This window comes from Ciona robusta, chromosome 6, assembly GCF_009617815.1.
Source record: "Ciona robusta chromosome 6, ASM961781v2".
Classification (NCBI taxonomy): Eukaryota; Metazoa; Chordata; class Ascidiacea; order Phlebobranchia; family Cionidae; genus Ciona; species Ciona robusta.
This window is the reverse complement of record NC_143240.1, coordinates 2,773,596-2,800,605: the sequence shown is the minus strand read 5'-3', so window position 1 is coordinate 2,800,605 and position 27,010 is coordinate 2,773,596. Positions and strand designations below refer to the sequence as shown.

Genomic DNA, 27,010 nt, shown 5'->3' with positions numbered 1-27,010 from the left:
CTTGCGTTTTTAGAAACTGTATGCCCAGTCCGCTCGTTTGTCGAACTGACGCCACTTTTCAGTGTAAAACGTTCTTTCCTGTTACTGCTTTTGCACACATGTTTTATGCTATAAAAGCCCTCGTATATTCTGTGTTGACAGGGCAGTGGGAGCTTTCTTATACTCTTGCTGTCCCCACGTTTGTCTCTAGCCTAATGCCGCTCGTTTGTCACCTAATAAACTGAGTTGTCGACCTTGTGTTATACAGTCGTTACGTTAAGATGGACGCGACAATTGGACTTGTTCCTGCACCGTCAACAATATGTAATACTGTTTTGCGTCTATTGCATTTTGTTGTTGTTTTCGTTTCTACAGAAACAAAATATTTCGTTTTGAGAAACAAAAATGTTGCTAAATTCGTTTCTGTGACAATAATTCGTTTCTACAGAAGCGTAATATTTTGTTTGTAGAAACGAAAATACCGATTTAGTCTAATGTTTATTAAATGAATTGTAGCATTAAACAAAATATTTATATAGCATGAAATTTCAGGTGCTACCGTCTTGATTATAATAAACCTGCTGTGGTGTAAAAATGGTAAAATTTATGATTAGCCTAAGTTATCACGTGTCACCCACTTTTAATATTTAAACCTCTATCAGTAAATGAAAAACCTCAATTTAATTTACATTTCAAGATTTAAACATTTTATAAGAAATGTATGCAGTTTGCTAAATGAAATATTTGCAAGAAGTATATAGGTCATTTAAATATTTCAATTACATCACGATTACAAGTTTTAAAATATAATCGATATTTTTAATTATTAAAACGCTGGCATCCACGATGATATGTTCATTCTTTATCGGTATAATTACTATAGCGTAGTTAATGAACATGTTAAAACGTCATAAATAGGTTTCCATAATCACGCTTAATTATTGTTTAAGATTTTATAATCGTATTGTTTTGTTGCCAACTTGTGAAACGTGCTGCTACGTCGCTTACGCCACAATTTTGAATTGTCGCATCTATTTATATTATTAGAACTTTCATCGTGAAAAAATAATTCTGTATAAACCATTTAATTTAAAATGTAAACATGAATTATAAAATTAACGTTCGTGTTTTTGTAAACATGGACCATTTTCATGTGTATTATATGGGTAAAAATAGCCATATATGGAAACACGAAATTTAACATCGTATACTTCCTTTAAGCAACTCTATGTCGATTATATATAATATTGTTTTGCGTCTATTGCAATTTTTTGTTTTCGTTTCTACAGAAACAAAATATTTCGTTTTGAGAAACAAAAATGTTGCTAAATTCGTTTCTGTGACAATAATTCGTTTCTACAGAAACGTAATATTTTGTTTGTAGAAACGAAAATACCGATTTAGTCTAATGTTTATTAAATGAATTGTAGTATTACACAAAATATTTATATAGCATGAAATTTCAGGTGCTACCGTCTTGATTTATAATAAACCTGCTGTGGTGTAAAAGTGGTAAAATTTATGATTAGCCTAAGTTATCACGTGTCACCCACTTTTAATATTTAAACCTCTATCAGTAAATGAAAAACCTCAATTTAATTTACATTTCAAGATTTAAACATTTTATAAGAAATGTATGCAGTTTGCTAAATGAAATATTTGCAAGAAGTATATAGGTCATTTAAATATTTCAATTACATCACGATTACAAGTTTTAAAATATAATCGATATTTTTAATAATTAAAACGCTGGCATCCACGATGATATGTTAATTCTTTATCGGTATAATTACTAATAGCATAGTTAATGAAGAATGAACATATAAAAACGTCATAAATAGGTTTACGTAATCACGCTTAATTATTGTTTAAGATTTAATAATCGTATTGATTTGTCGCCAACTTGTGAAACGTGCTGCTACGTCGCTTACGCCACAATTTTGAATTGTCGCATCTATTTATATTATTAGAACTTTCATCGTGTAAAAAAATAATTCTTTATATACCATTTAATTTAAAATGTAAACATGAATTATAAAATTAACGTTCGTGTTTTTGTAAACATGGACCATTTTCATGTGTATTATATGGGTAAAAATAGCCATATATGGAAACACGAAATTTAACATCGTATACTTTGTAACTTTATGTCGATTATATATAATATTGTTTTGTCAGACGAATCGACGTGATAAATGGCGATAACGAGGTTATAATGAATGAGGTTACAATTGGGAGCATCGGCGCTAACTCGGTTAACCGCAGGGTGCATCCGCCGCGTTAACGGAAAGTTAGCGCGCGACGTCAAACATTGAGGTCAATATTGGGGACAACAGAATTTGTGTGACGTAATACTACGACGGGCCGCTACATTTCCATGCTAATAATGTATTTTTGTTTAAAACAACGTGTGATATAAAAATATTACAACCTATTCAGTAAATGCATTTTATTCGTGTTGTATTTTCTCCAGGTTAGACTGCCACAAAATCTCGCTTAAGAAAAAATTTCAAACAATGAACCAAGTTGTGTTGTTCAAATATTTCTTCGATTAAATCGAAACATGGTTTCAATTTAAAAAGAATTACATTGAATATCAATTGCGCTTACTAGAGGCGATCATATATGTGTCAATTAATTGTTACTGCTGCAGTTTTAGTTGTGTTTTAATAACCAAAATCTTTTATCAGACTGGATCGTGGTGGTAGTCATTAAAAAACACTATACAACTTGTATCCTGTTCCCACTTCTCTTTTGCTCTTTTTCTCAAAGAGCAAAAGAGAAATCTTTCCCGTATCTTTCATTTTATCGGTCACGCTTTATCGATCTTGTTCGTGGCTTTAATTAAGTCCCATAAAAAGAAAAGAATAGAAGAGAAACGTAACTGTCAGGTTCCTTCTGCCTTCTTCTCTAATTGGTTGAGCTTTTTGCCCGCCATTTTACTGTAAACATTTAACCAATCATACCGCACGTTCACAGTCACGTGATATTTTCTCTGAGCTGTTAATGTTAAAAATTAATTAGTTCTTACAGACCACGTTTTAGAATTTTAAAAACAAGAATTAATTTTTCAGCATATCTGAAGTGATCGTATTTTAGTGGAAAAATTACAATACTTGGCGGAAGGTAAATTCAGTATATATATATATATATATGTGTGTTATTCACGTGTGCGTGTTTTGAAATTATATATTTAACAGTGCTTGTATATAGGGACGAGGCTTGAATTATTACATTAGTTTACGTTTTTCCTGTTCTTAACCACTTAATTTCTACTTTACAGTGCAGATATAATTCAATTTAGGATCATTGATAGACCATCTTCATCAGAATATTATGTAAGTTTAATACATTTACAATGCTTTTTAAAATTTGGGGAATTATGTTAGTCGTGTGGACCAATCTGTTCCTATAGCAAACTTGTGATGGCAAGCATGATTTTTCCAAATCAAACGGCTTTTTCAACATGAAATATAGAATCGATTTGTTAAAATTTTTACTGTGTTTATAAAACAGCCTCCTTAATGTAAAGGAAAAAAAACACTTAAAATAGTTTATATATTTATATGTTTTTAATATTCTTATCCGATATTAATATTATAAACATGCCACTAAATCATAAACAACTATGCTACAGATACAATAAACTATGTACATATATATAATTGCTAATTAATATCCAGTACAACGATGCATATAATGACATTATTTAATATTAGGGAGATTGTCAGCAGTGAGAGTAGTGATAGGTGAGTTTTTTATGTTAATCTATATAATAAAAAAGAAACATTGATTCTTCTCTATTGGTATTTGATGGGGATGTGCCGAGCTGAGCCCAAACTAAAAAGCTCGTGCCCGAGCGTATCATTTTTTGGCACTATGTTGAAAATTGGGCCGAGTGCCGAGCCTTATGCTGTTGATATAATGTTGCATGCGAGAGCGGAAAATAACAATCGTGTAAATTGTAATTATGTTGAAAACAATTGATTTATAATTGAACTGCTATTGTGTTGCAAATAATCGGCATGTCATTCCCTTCTATGTAGAAATAAACTAAACTTGATAAAAACCATTGCGACAGATGGGCGGGCATATTTTTGGATCGATACTCTGTGCCACGAAAGATTTTTTTCTGCGTACACTTTTAGAAATTTCAACGTCAAAATAATACGTATCGCTAGCAGACACTGGCACATTTTAAGAAGAAACAGAGTGTTTCTTTTTTGACAATTGGGCGCGGACTGGGTAGTGAATAAGAGGTAACATTGACATTGTAAAAAAATTATAAAATTGAACATTCACTGTGTATGTGGTATGCTCGCTCGCGGTCAACGAGACATTGTGTATTCCTGCTCTGGGATACACAATGTGCGGTAAGCGGAAATTACCTTTTTAGCTTACGTATACATATAATAAGTATTTTCAAGTGTAATAAAAAACAGAAAACATTCGATTCTCTCCCCAAGTAATAAACAAAAATAATGTTTAGTCTGGAGGAACAATATTTATCATACCTTGATCATTGATGTCCAGAAAAGATTGTAGGATTTCTATGATTATTTAAAAAAACATTTGCGGGGCAATAAAAAACAATGGTTTCAAAGGCAACTTAACTTAATTAAAAGAAAAAATATTTACAGTGGAAGTACAGGGCAATAATACAAATAGAAGTCTTACAACTTATGCATTATGTAGTCTATATTTTCTCAAAAACATCAACTTTTCCTCTTTTTTCCACAAAGGCAAAATATCTCCTACACACATTTAACAGCCTTGTTTTAATGCTTTTCTTTTATAATTTATAACTACTTCCTTTAATCATAAGCTTACCCACAAATACCATTTTTTTAGACTGAAAACAAAGTTCATAATTTAACTAAGATTTATTTATTTAAGATTTAAGTGAAAAAGTTTGATTTAACTAAGTGAAAAAGTTTTTGGGAGAATCTGAATGACTTCTCGACATAATCTCAACTAAATCCTGCAACACAATCATAAAAATTACCTGAAACTGTAACTGAACAGTCTCAATCTAAAACGTAAACTACATCATCAGAAAATGTAGACAAAGCTGTAAAATATTTGTTTTTTGATACTTAATTATCTTTAATTAAATGAAAACAATCTGCATACATAACTTTAAAATCAATTTTATCACAAAGTTAATATTGGTTGGGGTAAAAAAAAACAAAAAAAAACAGTTTTTTCCCCTTTCCATAAGACAATTTTGAGGTAAAAAAAAACAAGAAAAAAAAGTATAAAAAGTTCGAAAAATTTAAAATTAAAATATACCAGCAGCAAGGTACTTAAATATGTTACAAATAACTGCATTCATATAAGGTTTATCACGAAAGGCCTTCTCACAAAAAAAGTTTAGCAAACCCCATAAAAAGTTTTTATCAAATTTCTCGTCTAATCTGCTTGCCGGTGTCAAAATACCCAATAAAATATCAAATTAATGTATGCCCGTTTGTAAATTTTGTCGCATTTCCTTTGTCGATTTACCGTTCCTGTGACTAGGGAGACGCAGCATGTATATATGATAATATAGATAACGATTGAAATAACTTGCGCAATCTGTCACATATATTAAAAGCAGTCGTATTGTAGTTGATTTTAAGTCACAGAATTTTAAATCAACTTCAAACGATCGTTACTTTGACGCACGCAGTTATTCGTTTAGAGCTGCGTAAACGAAAATATGTATAATATTTCTGAGGCGGGTGTTCAAACACCAAACAGCCCCTCTAAATCCGGCACTGATGTGACGTATTATGACGTCAGAATGATTAAGTGTCTCGCCAGAATTTGGATGTCGAAATTTGCGCCCGGCGACACCTGGCAACGAATCGCAGCACTGTATATATATATTTAATTAGTTTGTTGGAGTGCTGGACTATATCAAACATTATTGGCTGTTCATGATTTGAACATTAAGCTAATTGTAGGATTAATAAAATGTTTACCATTATACACCTCTTCTATTTTTAATTTGTTTTATTTTTAGTGATACGGACTCGTTTTTATCACCTTTTGATTGGTAAGAACTTCAATTGTTTTAAATATTTTCATTCATTGAGTACCATTTACTACATTAATCAATAAATAATTAGTTTGTCTATTTGATATTGGGTGCTATTTAAAGTTCTGGGCTTTTGTTAACTGTTAATGTAGTATTGTTTTCTTTCTATGGAGGAAAAACAAACTAAACATTGATAGGATGTATGTTTAGATTCATTCGTTTAGAGCTGCGTAAACGAAAATATGTATAATATTTCTGAGGCGGGTGTTCAAACACCAAACAGCCCCTCTAAATCCGGCACTGATGTGACGTATTATGACGTCAGAATGATTAAGTGTCTCGCCAGAATTTGGATGTCGAAATTTGCGCCCGGCGACACCTGGCAACGAATCGCAGCACTGTATATATATATTTAATTAGTTTGTTGGAGTGCTGGACTATATCAAACATTATTGGCTGTTCATGATTTGAACATTAAGCTAATTGTAGGATTAATAAAATGTTTACCATTATACACCTCTTCTATTTTTAATTTGTTTTATTTTTAGTGATACGGACTCGTTTTTATCACCTTTTGATTGGTAAGAACTTAAATTGTTTTAAATATTTTCATTCATTGAGTACCATTTACTACATTAATCAATAAATAATTAGTTCGTCTATTTGATATTGGGTGCTATTTAAAGTTCTGGGCTTTTGTTAACTGTTAATGTAGTATTGTTTTCTTTCTATGGAGGAAAAACAAACTAAACATTGATAGGATGTATGTTTAGATTCATTCTAATAATATATATATATATATATATATATATATACTATAACTGTATTATACATATACCTTTTTATTGCAGTGAGGAGGATCTTTTTCTTTGCACTGATTATAACAATGCAGATACTAGTGCTTCTTCAGACTCAAGGTTTGTATTTATGTATAACCAAATTTGCAAATAATTCATTATACACCTCATATCATGGTTAATGACGATAGAGAGCATTTGTACTGTAAAATGAACACACACAGCAAATTCATGATCTAAAATATTAATTAATAATACATTTATAGGCCTATACAATTAAGTTAATCGGTATCGGTGGAAAAAGTTGATATCGGTCGGTCTCTCATTTAAACATATTTTCTTTGCTAAAAATCCAAATAACCTTAAGCAAATATTTAAGCTGCATGAAAATCTGATTAATGCGATATCTGATATGCATTATTCGACTTCCCACTTCATTTGGATAACTTAGAGGTTAAGCCCCAATAAACTTTAGTGTAAGTACAAGATTCATTTTTACATTTGTGATTTCAGAAGCTTTAAAGAAGTTAAAGATCAATTGGACGGGCTTACAAGACGCTTGGACAAGTATTATATATATTTTTTTATGTTCTAAATCTAATATATAGTCAAGTGGGGTAATAAAAAACAGAAAATATAAACTTTCGATTTTCCCCCAAAGTAATAAATAAAAATAAAATATTTTTAGTCTGGAGGAACAGTATCCATCATACCTTGATGTCCAAAAAAGATTGTAGGATTTCTATGATTACTTGAAATTTTATTCGAAATTTTGTGCTGTTTTTTTATTCCCCTGGCTTTGGGGTAAAAAAAACATTTGCGGGGCAATAAAAACAATGGTTTTAAAGGCAACTTAACTTAATCAAAAAAAAAATAATAATAATTGAAGTACAGGGCAATAATACAAATATAATTCTTACAACTTAAGTATTATGCAGTCTATATTTTCTCAGAAACATCAACTTTTCCTCTTTTTTCCACAAAATCAAAATATCTCCTACACACTTTTAACAGCCTTTTTCTAAAGCTTTTCTTTTACAATTTATCATATTTACTGAACTACTTCCTTTTGAACATAGGCTTACCCACAAATAACATTTATTACTAAAAACAAAGCTCGTAAGTTTCATAACCTATATAAAGCACAAGAAGTAACTAGAGCACTACACTTGGTTTAACTAAATGGTAAAGGCTTTTGAAAATCTAAATGACATCTTGACTTTATCCGAACTAAATTTAAAATTCAGCCACATAATCATAAAAATGACCTGTAACTGAATAGGCTTAACGTAAAACATAAACTACACCATCAGAAAATGTAGGCAAAGCTGTAAAATATCTGTTTTTGATACTTGATTACCTTTAAAATCAATTAAACTATTAATTAAATTAAAATAATATACATACATAACTTTAAAATTAATTTTATCACCAAGTTAATATTGGTTGGTGTAAAATAAACAAAAAACAGTTTTTTTACCCCTTCCCATAATTTTTACCCCACAATTTTGGGGTAAAATAAAAACAAGAGAAAAAAGTATGAAATGTTCGTAAAATTTAAAATTAAAATATACCAGCAGCAAGGTACTTAAATATGTAGCACATACCTGCATTCATAATAAGTTTATCATGAAAGGCTTTCTCACAAAAAAAAGTTTAGCAAACCCCATAAAAAGTTGTTTTTGTCAATTTATTGTTTGATTTATTAATTTGTGTTTTACCGAAAAAATAATTACCACCTAGAATGAATGTTAGGATAAAAAATAAGCCAAATAAATGTCCTTTTTACCCACAAAAGCCGTTTGCGATAAAATGATTTTTTTAGTGGGCTAGGGGGGTTGTCCTTTCTTACCCCAATTACCCCATTGTTTTTCATTACCCCACTTTACTAAAAAAAAAACTACTTTTTTAAAGTGACTGAAAGTACTTCAACTTAATTTTTGCTTCTTAAATATTCGTTCAAACTGTGTGTTTATATAATTCTAAGTATGTAGTGTGTTTTAACATATTATGTGTTGTAAATTTTTCTTCCTAATTACATTCGTTACAGGAAAATGTCTCATTTATGCAGAGGTAGTCCTCAATTCCCTAGACCTTACATGTAATAATAATTATTAATAAACCAACCAAAACAGTACCATTTTAAAAATCTTAATATCTGGCATACTTTAATGGTGTCGTAATAGAACATGACTTGCTAGTTTGTTATGATTATGTATTTGATAATTTTTTATTAGTTTTATAATTAAAGTCCTGCAGGATTGTAAAAGTTGTAAATCCGGACGGTGATCGTTTAATTTTATTTAAAATCCGGACGTGTTATGTTTTACGTGCGTCTGTCACCCAAGCTACCAAATCTTGTTATAAAGCGTATTACTAACCATCACCACAGTCTAGTTCGGGCGCCTGTGCGATAGAAACGGTTGTTAAAGCTGCGATCTAATATTTTATGTTCGTCGCGTGTTCGTAATTATCAGCTAACGAATTCGCTCGAGTAACAAACATTGCCGTGCTGCAATTTGGTCATTTTGCGCTTAATTTTTTACGCCACATGTCTTATTGCAACATAACTATTAACTATGACGTTTCATTACGTAACAATCGGGACGAATGTGCCCACTGTCCAACCAACCACGAGATCGAAACATCGTGTATGAGCATGGCGCCCCCCTCTGTTATAGAGGGCGCCATGTGTATGAGCGTCACATTTTTACGCTCTGCGCCGGCGTAGGAAATAAAGGAAGACGCATGCGGTAGCATACATTTAACACTTATCAACCGAAGCAATCGTTGTGAATTTATTCTCGTGAAAAATGACGTAATGAAACTCTGGTTCTCGTGCGGTGCCAACAAACGATGTTTTTTGGCTTCTGTCCAAGCTCGGCCGGGAAGATACTTTGTAATAATGTATTACAATTTGCGTTGGTTCCAATTTACTGATAGCGTCGCTCCTCGCTCTTATATTTGCACCAATTAAAAATCACATACACGCAATATACCTGCATTCAAAGTTTAAACTATTCTTGGTTGCTGGCTTAAAATATGTCGGGAATAAAACAATTATACGAAATATAGAAGCACATAAACCACAATTGTTTTCTTAAATTTTAATAGTTTATCAAAGGCATTATGACGTAATCATCGTTACATTTTTAATCCACGATGAACGTGCGTAAAACTTTTCATTTGTTTCTGCCGATTTGATACGTCGTTTTAATAAATGTAATATCATTTTAAATTCACCACAATCACTGTCCTATGCAATAAAAATGTTTTATTGGTTGTTCACATCAATATCTATTCTACTTTATGTGATAAATTATTGATACAGGATGTTTTGATTTCGCAGTTGGTTGAGCAGTGAGCACATACCTCCCGATTGTTATATTTTTAAACGTCATAATAAATAGTTACGCTGCAATAGGGTATGTGACGTAACAATTGATCGTATCGAAAACATGTTCCCAGGTTTTGACAGCAGCCAGAGACTCTCGTCTGTTTTTGTATTGCTAAAAATATTTTTACTTGATCATATTTAAATCGAAGTAACATTTGTCAGCTCCTATTTAATAGGCTGGGGCAAAGTTAGTATTGACCAAGTTAGGAAACGGATTGTAAAACAATGAGTCTTGTTATCCATTGTCCCCGCGTCTGTGACGTCATAGTCGCAGCCATTACGGAGCCCACGGCATAGCATTTTTTCATTGCTGGGTGCTGTTTTTCGTCTAAATATTGCGATTTTTAAGAACCAAGCTCTTCTGCGCGTAAAAATGGCTTTCTACTAATGTTATATCTTATCACAATAATAAACCTCACATAAAGAATCAAATTCTATTGAACACTCAATCGAATAAAGAGTAAAAAAACAGAAAATATCAAGTATACCAACCAATAACATAAAAGAACATGTTTAAAATATAAAAATACAAACAAAAACGCATAACATTAACATATACTGGTGTATCTAGCTGCAGTTTTGCATGTAAATTGCCGTGATTTTACTTTTTGGCTCACAAACTTAACACGTATACCCGGCAACGAAACTTAAGGTATCTTTATAAAATTTGCCTAATATCGAAGTGACATTGAGGAAAACAATACTGAGTTACTATTTTTGGTCCTCTGCTTGAATTAATAAGCTACCTTTTCTGCGTTCCGGGTCTTTATGAAATCGGAAAACGCAAACACCTTATCTGGCTAGTACTTAAAAGCAGTTTGGAGCTGCATGTCCACTCATGTTAAATTATAAATGTAGTATATAATGGTTCTGTAGATTCGTAGGTATGATCATATACTATTATGTAAACTAAGCTGATTGCTGCTAGTATTAATCGCCAACGTAAAGTATCCTGTTAAACCACACTGTACGCTGAAAACCAGTCAAAATACTAATTTACTCCACATTAATTCTTAGATTTAATATTATATAACAAGATTTATATTAGAAATTATATTTTAAATGTTAAAACAACCGCTATACGTGTTTTCTAGCGTTGTATCGCTTACAAGAACCAAATAAACACACGCCGACCATGCATTTGTATAGGCGATTCACGCTCTGTGGGCTCCGTAATGGCGGACACAAGCGCCGTTTCCTGACGTGACGTTGGGCTGGGTCGTATGTAAATTAACATTTAATCATACATTAGGTAGATTTTTGGTTAAACAATTTTATTTAAGATAATAATGTAATTGTTTTTTTTTATGATTTCAGAAGCTTACAAGAGATTAAAAATCAGTTGGACTCGCTCACAGGCCGCTTGGAGAAGTATGGTTTTCTATACTTTAAGAATTTTGTTTATGAATTCAAATATATATATATATATATATATATTATGAACTAAAATAGTAAAATTAGCACTGCTTCTTTATTTTGACATCATTTCAAAAACAGCCTAAAATTTAGAGTATTTTTTACAATTAATTTAGTGTCTCCACTAATGTAACTAGTAATGTTTCATTGTGTTTAAGAGTGATTTCTGGGAGGGACAATGGGAAAACCAAGACAAAGACTCCAAGGTTCGTCTGATTTCATTTCAAATTTAATATATTGTTTCTTATATATTATATATATTATTATTAAATATTTATTATCTATATATATTATTTTTTTGTATTTGACTGTATGTATTATTTTGATGGTATCATGATAATGTATGTACATATATAACTAATGCTATATTTTGTTATTTTCTAGGTGCAAATTTAGTACCAAAGGTAATCAAGAAAGAGTTTCTAAATCCGGAAGGTAAAGTGTAGTTTTGAAACTATTCATGTAATATTAGTAACAAATACTTAAATATAGAAAGTTTCGTCAGTGCCCCTATTGTTCCATGAAATTTGTGAATGTCACAACACACCACAGATTACACCATTCAAATCTTGATAAGACAGCCATGCTGTATGACAACAAGTTAAAGCAAGAAAATTCTGGAGAATATAAAAACTATACAGGCTATTCATGCATTCTCTGTCACCGAGTAGTAAAGTCTATCAAACTACATTGTCTATACAATCATAAAGAAGTAGATGTAAGAGCTGACAGTTTTAGACTATTTGAAATTAAATGCAGTTTAAAAGAAGGGGGGGAGCTGTACAATTTGGAAACTGTCTTATCTCATTATCAACAAGAGTTGGTAGAATTGGGTGTTGCAAAAAGAAACCCAACCACGAAAGAATCAGCAAAAACCTATGTTAATCAATTGAGTAAAATAATCACGTGTGAAGCAGACTTAAAATCACCAGGAATAATTTACCATAATATACAAAGTACCCTAACCGGAGAAGGTGCGGATGGCACAAAATACTCTTATCTTTGTACATTGAAAAATTTCATACAGTTTGTAGAGACACAGCATGAGAATTTTCATTCCGCTGAATTTAAAAAATTATTGAAGTACACAGACCATTGGCTCTTGCGGCAACGAACAAAAAAAGAACAGAGAGAAAATTTTGTGAAACAAAAATCAAGAAGCCAATTAAAAGAAATTAAAGATCCATTTTTACAAATTTTAAAATATGAAAAGAAATTTAAAGAAGTCATGCAAAGTATTCGAGAAGATCCCATACCAACGCCAGAAGGCGTCAAACACCTGTGCTCTGATATCTTTTTAAGAGTAGTGTGCAAATCTGGCTGCAGATCATCTGTACTGACTGGACTAACACTTGACGAACTAAATAATGCTCAAAAAACAGATATGGGAAATTTTAGTATTTACGTAAAAGACCAAAAGGAAAAGGCACAACATGGTTGCCTTGTCCTTTCTGAATTGGAGCTTAATGACTTAAAAGCTGCATCAGGACATTCATGGAAAGGAACGTCCTATTCAAATAAATTAAAAGCTTTTCCATCATTTATAAGTGACAGAGAAAAGATGTCCGCTTCCGAATTCAACAGTATCTGGAGAAAAAGATGCCAACTGGTGTTCGGGTCAGTCATCAGTGTGACTGCAGTTAGAAAGTTAATTACACGTGGTGTTAGCCAACTCCCGAAAGATGTTCAGGTGGCAGTAGCGAGGTCAAAAGGACATTCAATAGCTATCGCTGAAAAAGTTTATGATATATCAGATCCACACCAGTTAGTAGAAAAGGCAAGAATGACTTTGCAAACAATTGCTACAGGTTAGTTTTTCAGCAGTTCTCAGGTTTAGATTAATGTACATGTCTCTGTCAGTTTTTTAACTTATTCTTCTATAATAATAATAATAACCACTATGTTTTGATTAATTAATGACAAATGTAATAACTTCGTTTATCAACAGAAAAGTCTTCAATCGAAATTACAACTGGTCATAAGCCTTCATCTTCGGATGTAGAACCATGTGATGTGGGGTGCTCCTCTTCGGATGTAGCACCAGGTGATGTGGGGTGCTCCTCTTCGGATGTAGCACCAGGTGATGTGGGGTGCTCCTCTTCGGATGTAGCACCAGGTGATGTGGGGTGCTCCTCTTCGGATGTAGCACCAAGTGATGTGGGGTGCTCCTCTTCGGATGTAGCACCAGGTGATGTGGAGTGCTCCTCTTCAGATGTAGCACCAGGTGATGTGGGGTGCTCCTCTTCGGATGTAGCACCAGGTGATGTGGGGTGCTCCTCTTCAGATGTAGCACCAGGTGATGTGGGGTGCTCCTCTTCAGATGTAGCACCAGGTGATGTGGGGTGCTCCTCTTCGGATACCGAACCTATTGAAGCTGATATGCAATGTTCAAATGTTCCTGTTCAGTCTTACTTCAACTCAATTACAGACCAAGGTAAGTGTTTACTTAATAACCAACTACACTTTTGAATTTGTGTACAGATAATCTTAAATTGCTTAGTGTATGTTTAAACATTTTTTTCATTCAAAACCATATTCTTTTTTAAGTTATTTTTGTATTATTTTGTGTTGTTGATGCTTTTCAGTTGATACCTTACAAAATTATTTTATTTAGACAATGTTACCATTCCTGCAAAGTTTATACGAGTGGTATTTTTGGACGATGCTGAACCTAAAGATGTATATCGTTTGAGAGATTTAAAAACTAAAGACAGAAAACGACTTAAATGTTTTGAGGACGTTTGTATGGAAGAAGAGTGCAAAGCAAGATGGGATGATAACTTGTTTTATCCTGCCAAAAGAGTTCCATTGTCTTGTAAGTTTTGTTCATATAATATTTTTTTGTATGGCACTGTTGTCACATACTCACTTTTTAACCATTAAATAAAGGATTCGAGGCTTTATTTTGCAGTTAACTGCCCTTAACGGGTCGTCTGAAGTTTTTTTGCATGTATAAAAGTTATATAAGGCTTGAGGTGTATGTTTTGTATGAAATATGACACTTGAAGAGGTCAGAGGATAAAGTAAATACCTATTTTCACATGTAAGAAATATTGTATAGCTATTTACAGAAGTATGTTTAACATGGTTTAAATATTTGTTTGGTTAGCATTTCATGTTCTTCTTAATTGTTGTCACAATGGTGCTGTTTTTTAAAGGGTCACCTCAAAAACGCTGCATTGTGCATTCGGACACGGACACGATGAAAGAGTCACCAAGAAAAAAGAGGAAAAGTTGTTCAAAAAAAAGAATGGACTTTTTCTATGAAAATTCTAGAGAATTCTGAAGTTTTTTAATAATCGTCAATTGGGGTAATATAAGACAAAATTCACAAATTTTCAGCATTAAAAAAATTTTTGTTAGTGTTTAGGAATAATATTTATCACACATGCCTATAAAAGATTGTGGGATTTCTATGATTGTTTAAAATTTTATTCGAAATCTTGTACTGTTTTTTTTATGTTCCTGACTTTTGGGATAAAAAAACGTTTGCGGGCAATAAAAAACAATGTTTTAAAAAGCAACTAAACTTAATTAAAAGAACAAATTAACAATGCAAAAACAAGGTAATAATACAAATATTAATCAGACAACTTATTACTTATGCAATATGCATTATGCGGTCTATTTTGTCTCATAAATATCAAAACTAACGCATTTCTAACAGCCTTGAACTAATGCTTCTCTTACAATTTATCATTTTTACTGAACTACTTCCTTTTAAACATAAGCTTACCCACAAATAACATTTATTAGACTAAAAACAAAGCTCGTAAGTTTCATAACCTATATAAAGCACAAGAAGTAACTAAACAGTCTTAACCTAAACTACATCCTTAGAAAATATAGGCCAAGCTGTAAAATATCTGTTTTTGATACTATTATTTAAAATTAAATGCAGTTTAAAAAAAAGGGGGGGAGCTGTATAATTTGGAAGTTGTCTTATCTCGTTATCAACAAGAGTTGGTAGAATTGGGTGTTGCAAAAAGAAACCCAACCACGAAAGAATCAGCAAAAACCTATGTTAATCAATTGAGTAAAATAATCACGTGTGAAGCAGACTTAAAATCACCAGGAATAATTTACCATAATATACAAAGTACCCTAACCGGAGAAGGTGCGGATGGCACAAAATACTCTTATCTTTGTACATTGAAAAATTTCATACAGTTTGTAGAGACACAGCATGAGAATTTTCATTCCGCTGAATTTAAAAAATTATTGAAGTACACAGACCATTGGCTCTTGCGGCAACGAACAAAAAAAGAACAGAGAGAAAAATCAGAAAATTTTGCGAAACAAAAATCAAGAAGCCAATTAAAAGAAATTAAAGATCCATTTTTTACAAATTTTAAAATATGACCATTTAACTTATTCTAAACTAAATTTAGCAACATAATAAAACTGACCTGTTGGGTTAAAAAAAACTAAAACAGAAAAAAACATTTTTTTACCCTTCCAATACGGCAATTTTGGGCTAAAAAAATCAAGAGAAATAGTGCAAAAAATATAATATGAATAATGTGTATATATGTATGAAATGTTTGCAAAAATTAAAATATATCAGAAGCAAGGTACTTTAATACATAGCAAATAACTGCATTCATATAAGGTTTATCATGAACAGCCTTCAGACAAAAAAATGCTCTTAGCAAACCCCATAAAAAAAATTGTCAATTTTTTGTTTGATTTACTAATTTGTGTCATACTGAAAATATAATTACCACTTAGAATGAAAGTTAGGATAAAAAATACGCTAAATTAATATAGTTTTTACCCACAAAAGCTGTTTGCGATAAAACTATTTTTAGCGGGCTAGGGGGGTGGTTGTCCTTTTTTACCCCAAGTACCCCATTGTTTTTATTACCCCACTTGATATATAGTTTATCAATTTCTTTCCGTATTGTGATTTGACTTAATGATTTGTTAGTGTTTCTAAAATAGATAATAGTTGAAAATTCCATTTTGATATTACCAATAAATTTCTATTTTGATATTACCAATTCTTTCTTCAAATTGTGATTTTTTTTATGTACATAGATTAATTTGGCAAAGTTTTCTTTTTTAAATTCAAATGTGGCGAATAATAATTTTTTTATTTCTTTCCGTATTGTGATTTGACTTATGATTTGTTAGTGTTTCTAAATTAGATAATAGTTGAAAATTCTACTTTGATATTACCAATAAATTTCTATTTTGATATTACAAATTCTTTCTTTAAACTGTGATTTTTTATGTACATAGATTAGTTTGGCAAAATTTTATTTTTTAAATTCAAATGTGGCGAATAATAATTTTTTTATACATAGAAAAACAATTGGTTTTTATCAATTTCTTCTTTTATTGTAATTTGATTTGGTAGTTTCTGTATTAGATAAATACATGTTGAATATTCCGATTCGTTTTTACTGATTTCTTCTTTAAAATTGTGATTTTATTTATGTACATAGATTAAAATTGAAAAAAATCAATGTGGCGTGGGATAATTTGTCTGTACATAGAAATACAAATCCGAGAATTGTTTAAGGGAGGTGGAGGGTAGTTCAATTCATAAACTCAGTCGATTATGACGATTACTTTATATTACACATCGTATTATGGTCGATGCAGTTAAGGAGAAAAGTTCAAAAATTTATATCATTTTTTCATTTATAGCTCCATGCTGCCATGTAACGGTAAAAGAAAAAAAATCAAAAACCAAGTAAGAAACAATTTTTGTAAAACGTATTGTTTTGTTTCCGGAAAATTGTTTCCAGCAAAAAGTGTTTCTCACCAGTACATAGGTCCTGGCAAATGAAACGCTTGATTTGAGAAACACAAATGATGGTTTTAGCGGCGTACCGGCCGAATAACTCTCTATAAACGCAAAGATGGATAAAAGAATACGTCGTACTAAAATAGCTGTTCTGTACACGCATATTAACATTCTCAAGAAAAAGGCTAATTTTGCACTGTGCAAATATAGGTTTCTTTAAGAAAGAGCACACAACTACGTTCTTTGTATAAGGCTATACTTATTAACCAGATACTGTTAGCAGAGCACACATATTTCTTTTGGTGTTACCAAATACTAAATAGAACTATACACTGCACAGTTTCAATAACTAAAAAAAACTATACACCTATTTAAACTTTCGACTGCCTTTTATATAAATCTTAGTTCAAATTTGTAACAAATAATTCTTAAAAGACGTATTAAAACTTTATGAATAACCTCAGAATTTGTGCCAAATGACTCATAATTACGTGTAGTGATTCTATGTGTATTAGATTACCCAGAAACCTACTTACAATTTTACTTTATACCGCCCTTTTTTAAATCTAAATATATATGTATAATGGACAATCTCAGCCGTGCTACACTCTGCAGACCCCAACCGAAAGTGAAGACTACCACGCTAACGATCAAACAAAAGAAATGTAAGCAACCTTTTTCGTTGTCCTGAGCAAAACCTGCTATACGGGTGTTTTATCACGTAGACTGTAGATACCTTTCGGCTTCTTGGTTACGTTACATGTCGCTTAAAGGTGGCTGTACACAGTATCCGGCGTGCGAAGTCGTGTGCAAACCCGTGTCCAATTCCGCATGCGGCAGCGAAATCCGGAAAAACAGACAAAACGGACGAATTCCGGATAGTGTGTACAGCAACCTTAAGAGTTGGCATATGCACTGTTTTGTCGCTATGTCTGACATGTGACGTAACAGGATAAACGTCATGAAATACGCTGTGCTGATTACACCGTACGTATACAACAACAAACAACAATTCGTATTACATCCAATAAGCAATCAAAACAAATTAAAACATTACAAGTATATACGTTTATACGCACTGTGTTTTTCTGTTCTGATAAATGTACGAACAGACAATAACAAAAAAAAAACAATTTATAATGTAGCTTATATCAGAGTCCGTATATAAATAGAAATACGGACTTTGGCCTAGAGTATTTTGGGGTGAGATGGGACTCATTTAGCACACAATATCCCATATTTCCTGAGCGTTTTAAACAATTGACAACAGTCGTGAGGATACGGTTTTATAACTCTATAAATATTCTTTGTTTACTAACAAATACGACGATAAAAGAGAATAAAAACATGGACCATCACATCCCAGACTTTAATATATAAAGTAGGATGGAGAAGACGGGACACCTTTAGCACATAATATCCAAGTATCCTGATTGTGTTTTAAACAATTAACAACGGTCTATGAGAGTACTACTAAATGGAATGAGAAAATAGATTTTAAAGGTGTCTTATCTCCCCCACCCTACTGTAAAACATCAAGAATCAAACCAAAATATTACAGGTATAAACATTTATAAGCAATCTGATGGTTTTGACTTTACTGGAAAAGACTTTCCAGTAAGCTAAACTTAACTTATCTTTTAGAAAACACTCTATTTCGTTTTAGTATAAACCACGTATATAGTGCTTTCTAAGGAAACGACAGCGTGTTTTCTTCAAAACTTATTTTTCTGTCAGTGCGTCTAGACTCCAGAACGCGCTATTCTTGCAAATAGCTTATGTTATTCTATTATAACACTTCGGTTAAAACCGCATTCGTATTTAAGACGCAACAAAGCCGTTTAGTACCTTACTGAGCCGAATTGTTATAAAGCGGTGGTAATAAAATTTGATACGAACTGTGAAATACATAGGCCATTGTCGATCTCTATTCTGTGTTGTGGTGGGGTCCCGCAACGTGGCATGCCATGGGACCTAAGATTAAGGTCAGAGTTGTTCCATTACCTCATGAAAATAAGATGAACAGGTAAAACATGAATGCAAACGTCGCGTATGTGAAATGACAAGCATGTGTGTTTGTGTTTAAGAAGACATTCATGTTATAACCTGACAGTGAGCATAAGGTGTATAAATACATCATGTATGTCAGGTGTATAAGAAGACACTCATGTTATAACTTGACAGTTATAGTATAAGGTGTATGAATACACCGTGTGTGTTTGGAGTATAAGAAGACACCTATGTTATAACTCGATGAGCATGAAGTACATGCCAGTATTATGTACAAATATTAGTTATACTAACCGCACATTATATATTAAACGTTTAATGTTTGTTTTTGGTCTACATATATGTGCTGTATAGTCTGTCCTATGATCTTTTGTGACTATATGTCTATAGACTTGCAGTTTTAATAAAAACAAAAATGGTTGTTAACGATGTATAACATGATGTAGTAGGGTGGGAAAAGATTGGAACTTTTTATTCTGCTATTTTCTCGTCCCATTTGGTAGTAAACAAAGAAAGTTTAAAGAATTATAAAACCGTATCGTCACGACTTCCATTAACCGTTGGTAATTGTTTAAAGGGCCTAAACACACCCCACGTCACTTTTATTTTTTATGGTAAATTCATAAAGCGACCGTTTTATTGATTCCAAAAATACTTTGCTGATTAAAATTGGTCCAGTATAAGCGGAGATATTCGTCCTCAAACAGTGATCTCTAGCGCTATCTTTTTTTTACTACGAGCTCCGTGATTGTGACGTAGGAACGTACTAGTTAGTGACTGATTCATTCGTAAAAGCGGAAACTGCCTTTTTTTTGTTCTTTTTTGCGCTTTTTTTGTTCTCTCGTTTTTCGCTGAAAACACTGCCTCTCGTCTTTCTGAATGAGAGCGGCCACGCTTCAACAATTTTGTGACGTGTTTGTCACGTGGGTAGTACACTTCTCAATTTTTTTCGCCACGCAACTTTCAAATCAGTTTTTTGAATTTCACGGTGTTTGAGCTGGAATATCTTTGGTTATACAGAACCGATTAAAACAAGTAAGGTGTCGTTGGAATTAGAAAAACACACTCTATTGATTAAAGCGAAGTACATTTGGGGTGTGTTTAGGCCCTTTAAAACACGATCAGGATATTTGTATAATATATGCCCAATGTGTTCTATCTTATTCCACAGTACTATATGTATTACTTTCGGTTGGCGTGGCTGATAAATGATGATTGTTTACTAAAACTGCTTTTCACCCACGAGATATCAAATACCAAGCTAATGAAGCTATACAGATGTTTTTAAGCGATGCGTGCCGAAACCGGACACCGTAGCTGGACAACATAGTGACCACTGTGTTGAGACAGCGATTGTACCTTTTGTGAAGGAAATACAAGTAATATATAACCTAAATATCTATTTATTTTTCAAACACGTTGGCAAAGATCATAATATTTAAAATACCACGGGGAGGGGAATCAACAGCAAAACGACATTTGTTAAAACACGCTTTGGGTGAACTAACAGGAAAAGGCGTCAGTTAAAAAGTGTGGCTGTTGAACTGATTAGGTATTTTGGGCTATGAGATATGAACCATTGCACATTAACGTTACTGTTTAATGGGAAAATTCTGTCTTACATTCAAGGCCTCTGGCGAATACGCATAACCACTAATACCGTGAATACATTTCTTTATTAGCGCAACACTCGTAAAACGGGGTGTGTGGGCGCGCGGATTTTAAATCTTTTTTTTGCCGGTGTCTGGTAAAATTTGGTCCGGTTGCTATTGCGCCCGTAGCGCAACTACGCATGCCTAGAAAGTGGGCACGTATATTATGTAAGAAATCGTCGCAAAGGTAAAAATGAGCTAAAGGTCAAAACATTTTAAATACACTCTTGCAAGATATTAGCCTACGCTAAAGTTTTACCCTGTTTTAGCCAATCCCTTTATACACTCAAAAATTGACTAGCAGATTTTCCAATACTCAAAGCCATTTTTACAATAGCTCCGCACCGCCGTCTTGCGGATGTATTTATTGCTCTTTAATCGACAAGTTAAAGTGAAACTTACATAATAAAGAGTGTCATAAGATAGAGGTATAGAACACACTGGAAACATATGCAGAATAAAATTAGCAATATGCACAAACGTTTAATGTAGTTATTCAAAATACATGCTAGTACGATACTGTTAAACCAAATTAGTTTTAAAAATTTTAAACAGTTTTTGCAGAAATTTATAATTTAGGGTACCTTAAATGAAAGTTCAACATTTAAAATATAAAACGTAGCTAAAATTTACCTAAAAACATAACAGTTTCACACGACACAAAAAAAGTTAAAATTTCCTAAAATATTGATAAATTTTAAAAAAAGACTAAAATTTGTTCAAAAAATAATTCAAATAATCAATTCAAAAAATAAAAGTTCATAAGAAATTTAAATCTCTGGATTTGAGACTCGTTCTTTCCAATAGTTTTCAGTCTGCATCTCTCGAAGGCGCGACAGAGCTCTCTGGAACGCAAACTGTTCCTCCTCACCAGAGAAGATGTTGAGGTCCAAGGAGTCTTGAGTCTGGAAGAATTGAACCAAATGTAAGATCTTGATTCTTGATTTGGGGGTGCTAGGTTCAAGTCTTACTGTTGCAACTATTAATTCAACTTCCAAAGCTCTTATATTTTAGATACACCAAATGTAAGGTCTTGGATTCTTGATTTGAGGGTACTAGGTTCAAGTCTTACTGGTGGGACTGTTAGTACAACTTCTTACACACAATAGTTGGTAAATATATTGTTAAACAATCACCAAATGTGTTTGAGACTCTTGACTTGAAGTACTAGGTACAAATCTTACTGGTGATAGTGGTAATTTCTCTCTGTACTCTCTGTATATTATGTGTATTTTGACTAAACTAAAGACTACAGATTTAAGGGTCACTACAGTAACTAACACTTACTGGTATTGGAAGTTAAATGCTGTATAATTACAATTAATTCTTAAAAAGAGTATATTGTTTATCCACATAGAGCAATCATATTTGACAGTGAGCATAAGGATCAATACAAAAGATCCACAAAAAAACATACCATGTAAACTTTTGCAGTCAGCGCTTTATTTTTGTCAATAGTTTAACCGGCCATAATTCAGCAGCGAGTTAAAAAAAATATATATGCAATTTTTATGCTCTGAATTTTCAGAAATGCATTATTCAGTTAACATTACAGCCAATAGATCAAATTTGTTTCACAGGATATCTTGTGTATCTAACTACCCCTCCCATGCATTTTACAATTTGGGCGCTTATTATTACAAAACTGTACAAAATAATTTAATAGAAAACACATACCTGTTTTAAGTTTAGGTCATCTAAAATAATTGATTCCCTTTGAAGAACTTGTACCTTTTCCTCTTCTGTTGCGTTTACGAATAATTCAGAAGCTTCCGTTTCCGCAGATAAGATTAAACCCACCTGTGGCCAAAGTAACCAATCTTATAAATGCCATGAATCTTACCCTGATCTGGTGCTGATTTAGCAGAACAATTCTTGTGTAAAAAAATACACTCAGGATCGTGCGCTACAAAAATGTGAAAGCCAAAAATTAAGACCAACAATAGAATTAAATTCCATTCTATACGAGAGATAAAAATAACAAAAACTTAAGAAATACAATGATATATTAATGTTGATCTTATTAATAAACAGTAAATATAATTGAATTATCTGATTTTCCTTACTATATTCGAAGATATAAATAAATTTATGTCGCGTCATTGAACATACTTTTGCATCATAGAAAGTATCTATGAGAGTGATGAACCTTCTCGCTTCTGTCTTCCGGAAGATGTTCATCCGTGGGACATCTCGGATCAAGATGATGTCAAACTCCTTGCTTAGCTCAATGTAATCAACTGCTCCTACTGCCTGTGAGAGGAAGATTTGATGAAAAAATCTTTTGGGAAATGAGGATTGAACGTTAGGGTAATAGAAGATTAGACAGTGAGCACAAGTTATGTGAACTATACGCACATAGCGTGTCTGGTGTATTACAGGACATGCAAGTTATAACTCTACAATGAGCATGAGGTGTATGAATACACCATGTGTGTCTAGTGTAAGAAGACAGCCATGTTACAAGTTTGACAGTGAGCATTAGGTGTTTAAACCATAATTATAACAGCTAATAAGGTAAACACAAGAGTTCACAAGCCTAACTAAATAAATACTGATAATTACCTGCATACAAATCTGCTCAAAGCTAAAATCTGCCACCCTACCACAAAACTTTGGCACTTGTAAGTCCCGACCAAGCACACGTAGTGTTTTAGATGTTGCTACACTGGTTGAACCACTTTGCATTGAGACATGGTATTTGAAGATTTCATCCATGTTTTTGTCTGTTTGTGGGTCAGATGTCCTAAATTACATTTATGGTGTTTATTATGATCAAGTCTTCAGTGAGGCACACCTGAGACCTGGGTTGTAGGCTTATTGGTCCCAGTCTACTACTTTTTATTTATAAAAACATATTTTACCTATAAAAAATTTAAATAAATACTTACAATAAATACACCTGGCCGTCACAGGGTGCGCCCAAGAGCCGATAATCAGTTTGCGAGTCGATGCAACACGAAGTACAATGGGTTTTTAAGATGTCTATGAATGGAATAAAGTTTGATCGCTGTAGACCCCCCTTGTAAAGGTCTGTGGAAAAAAAGTTGTTCAATTGTCTTCAGTGAGACACACCTGAGACCTGGGATGTAGGCTCATTGGTCCCAGTCTGTTCTATTCTATGTGGGTTAGATTTAGGCCAAACTTTGCCTATTACCCTGACACCTAGAGTGCTACCACATACCCCGAATGTAGGCGACAAGGGTTAAAAGTTAATGGATGGAGGATCTTTCCTTGACAGCTCGGCCAAGGTTAGATCATTAGATGCTTTAAAATATCCCTCTACTTTATGACCAAAGGCTCAATATATGTCCACATTGTCCAGCATATGTAAACGCTAGAGGGGGGAATCTTTGTTTACAAAATTAATTACCTTCAGGTGGCCTGTTACTTGTAGCTACCATTACCACACCATTAGCGAATAACTCAGTAAATAATCGTTTCAAAATCATGGCATCGGCTATGTCTGTGACCTAAAGAGATATAACTGGATTATTTGTTGTCAATATATAAGACTATAGTGTGTTAACTCACAATATAGGTGCTGACAAGGTTATATATATATAAGTTAAGACATGACAATGTACAATAGATGGCAAGGTTGTTTATTTTAATGTAGGGATACATACAGGAAACCTTTAGCACATAATGTCCAGATATCCTGATCGTGTTTTAAACAATTAGTAATGAGAATTTGTAAAACTAATTTCTCCTCATTGGTATTTATGTTTATTGATTAATGTAGAAACCTCATTGATTAATGTGGTGAATGCAATATACTTCGGCTCTGCTTGTTAGTATATCCACACAACAGCAGGGTTAAAGCTATTTTTAGCTACCCTTACAATGCACTCATTTTACATGTAGTACTGGTACACCTATATTTATACCTATATACCTGAAACTCATCAAAACACAGCAAAGATATTTCGGAGCTAATTTCACGAGCCACTGGTCCGATTGGATCGTAAGGCTGAGGTTTTGTGCCAAGATTTCTTGCCAAGCCTTTCTTTAATTTGTGAATCCCTGAAAAATACCATAGTATTGCATTGGAAAACCTTCAATATAGGTAGACATGTATAAATTGCCAGACATTAAAAAATGAAAAAAAACATACACAAAGGTAACAAAATTTATATATCTCTTTGAATGCTTTAGCAACGTTCGGATTAATAGAACAGTGAAAAGAAGCAAATTAGCAGTAAATTCACAGCCATTAAAACATGCTACAGTTGAAGACTACTTAAAATAACACATAAAATTACACATGTAATTACACATACGTACTTGCATGTACATCTAACATAAAGGAGTTAAAATGAATTCTTTGTTTTCTATCCACGTTCACACAAGAGAAAAACAAATCCATAAGCATTGTCTTGCCAGTACCCACGCTACCATATATGTACAACCCTTGGGGTGGCCTTGTTGCTTGCGAAGAAAAAATCTGGAAGAAAAACATGGTAGAGGACTAGAAGGTATTATTGAGTAGAGGTACGGTGCCAATGAAGAAGGGTTTTTTATTCTATTTTCTCATCCCATTTGGTAGTAAAAAGTCACAGTCACAACCCCTACAAAACATTGTTTAAAACATAATCAGGATATTTGGAAATTATGACCAAAGGAGTCCCGTCTTACCCCATCCTACTATATGCCCGAAACAAACTTACTTTAGTGAAAAAACTGCCATCCTTTTGCACTGCTTCATAGCCATCCAGTTTTAAATGTAACTTTTCAAGATTTTGTATCACAGAATTTTGCTTTTCATCTTTTTCTATAACACCTTCCTTAAGTAATGCATTGTATAGCCTTAAAGGTGTGGCTGGTTTTTCAATTTCAGAGATGATTTTTGAAATATTTGTGTATGAACTGTCAAGCGCTGTAGTGTAGGCTCTTGAGTAACATACCACACATGGATAATAGTACAGAGCACCTGAAACAGAATCATATGAATTGTTTTTTTATCTTTTTTATTGACCTAATTAAAATAGGGGTCCCACTCACCCAGACTGCAGAGTATGGCAGGTGCACGCGCAATTCTTTTACAGACTTTTGATGATGCACGCCACAATGTGTCCCACGCACGCCAATTAATTAAACAAAGAAAAAAATGCGTATTAAAATAAGTGAGATTTCCTAACCTGGCTTGAAAATGTACATGCTTCGCACTCAGATTTTTAATGATAGCACGCGCGCACGCGAAAAATAACCGTCTTGCACGCGCGAGATCTGGTCAGGAACTGCCATACTCTGCAGACTGGCCACTCACATACATAAAAAGTATAACTAAAAAAATACTCATATTTTAGGAAAACGTTTTATTATTAAGAAGTGAAATAAAAACATGAGTAAATAATAGAGGGACATCACACGAAATAAGTACATTAACTATTATAATAACATAACGCACTTACCATTGCGATTGTACGTTCTTGAACGTAATTTCACATAGTTTTCACTAAACGAGCGAGTTAATATTCTTTTCACGCTCAAGGCATTACGTACATTAAATACCATAGCTTACAAAAACAAACCAAAAGGGGATACGACCCTAAACAAAACTACCGACCTAATAACGCTTTGTGTTTTAACATATAACAAGGCTTTGGTACCTAAAGGGAAATTTCTACATATGACGTAATATAATCGACATGCATGACTACGGTTTGCGATATTTCGGGGACAGAAAAGGATCTGACTTTAAAAGCAAAGTTTTCTATCCCAAACTCTGCATTTATGGGTACAGAACTACTATATATTACTTTATATGGATTCGCTGTATTTTTACACTTCCAAGCAAGCAAAATTTTGTTATTCTCATATAAAATAAACAAACAAAGAACTTGCATCACGAAGAACTACATACATAACGTAAGCTGCTCGCGTATTCTGTTTACCACTACCAGCTGGTAGATAACCCAATTACGTACAAAACACGGGCTTAATACAATACATAAACATTAAACAAAACAAAGAAATCAG

The 27,010-nt window shown here is 32.9% G+C and overlaps 3 protein-coding genes across 6 annotated transcripts in view; 1 reads left to right on the top strand and 2 right to left on the bottom strand.

The window, feature by feature from the left end:
- The window catches only part of LOC149734932 (cholesterol 7-desaturase nvd 1), a 46,265-nt gene extending 23,437 nt beyond the window's left edge, over positions 1–22,828 (bottom strand). For both annotated transcript variants that reach the window (XM_089880272.1, XM_089880273.1), the window contains exon 1: positions 22,706–22,828. The gene's annotated coding sequence lies outside the window, so the exon portion shown is untranslated. The remainder of the gene's footprint in view (positions 1–22,705) is intronic.
- Positions 1,716–17,234, top strand: LOC149734933 (uncharacterized). Of its 3 annotated transcripts, XM_089880242.1 has the most exons (14): positions 1,720–3,105; positions 3,263–3,317; positions 3,699–3,728; positions 5,987–6,019; positions 6,550–6,582; positions 6,853–6,918; positions 7,312–7,365; positions 11,513–11,566; positions 11,770–11,817; positions 11,996–12,046; positions 12,104–13,419; positions 13,560–14,045; positions 14,226–14,426; positions 14,770–17,234. In XM_089880242.1, coding segments are annotated over exons 2-14 (2,502 nt in total). In that variant the 5' UTR covers positions 1,720–3,105; positions 3,263–3,315; the 3' UTR covers positions 14,898–17,234. The 3 variants fall into 3 exon arrangements, with proteins under 3 accessions (XP_089736369.1, XP_089736370.1, XP_089736368.1); XM_089880243.1 differs by lacking the exon at positions 6,550–6,582 and having other exon boundaries at positions 1,716–3,105; XM_089880244.1 differs by lacking the exon at positions 5,987–6,019 and having other exon boundaries at positions 1,717–3,105.
- Positions 21,354–26,964, bottom strand: LOC149734931 (AFG1-like ATPase). The gene is made up of 10 exons (XM_089880268.1): positions 26,443–26,964; positions 25,699–25,961; positions 25,316–25,475; positions 24,927–25,054; positions 24,402–24,501; positions 23,920–24,061; positions 23,594–23,774; positions 23,141–23,281; positions 22,706–22,828; positions 21,354–21,933 (listed from the first exon to the last, which is right to left on the bottom strand). The coding sequence occupies exons 1-10, from the start codon at positions 26,543–26,545 to the stop codon at positions 21,799–21,801; spliced, it is 1,476 nt and encodes a 491-aa protein (XP_089736394.1). The 5' UTR covers positions 26,546–26,964; the 3' UTR covers positions 21,354–21,798.
- Between the last annotated feature and the right edge of the window lie 46 nt (positions 26,965–27,010).

Coding starts and splice junctions, on each gene's coding strand:
- LOC149734933 (XM_089880242.1), top strand. Junction 11,818..11,995: donor ACCAAGACAAAGACTCCAAG/GTTCGTCTGATT, acceptor GTTATTTTCTAG/GTGCAAATTTAGTACCAAAG. Junction 14,427..14,769: donor CAAAAGAGTTCCATTGTCTT/GTAAGTTTTGTT, acceptor TGTTTTTTAAAG/GGTCACCTCAAAAACGCTGC.
- LOC149734931 (XM_089880268.1), bottom strand. CDS start 26,545: ATGGTATTTAATGTACGTAATGCCTTGAGCGTGAAAAGAATATTAACT. Junction 25,055..25,315: donor TATGTTAGATGTACATGCAA/GTACGTATGTGT, acceptor GGTATTTTTCAG/GGATTCACAAATTAAAGAAA. Junction 22,829..23,140: donor ATACTTTCTATGATGCAAAA/GTATGTTCAATG, acceptor CTTTGGCCACAG/GTGGGTTTAATCTTATCTGC.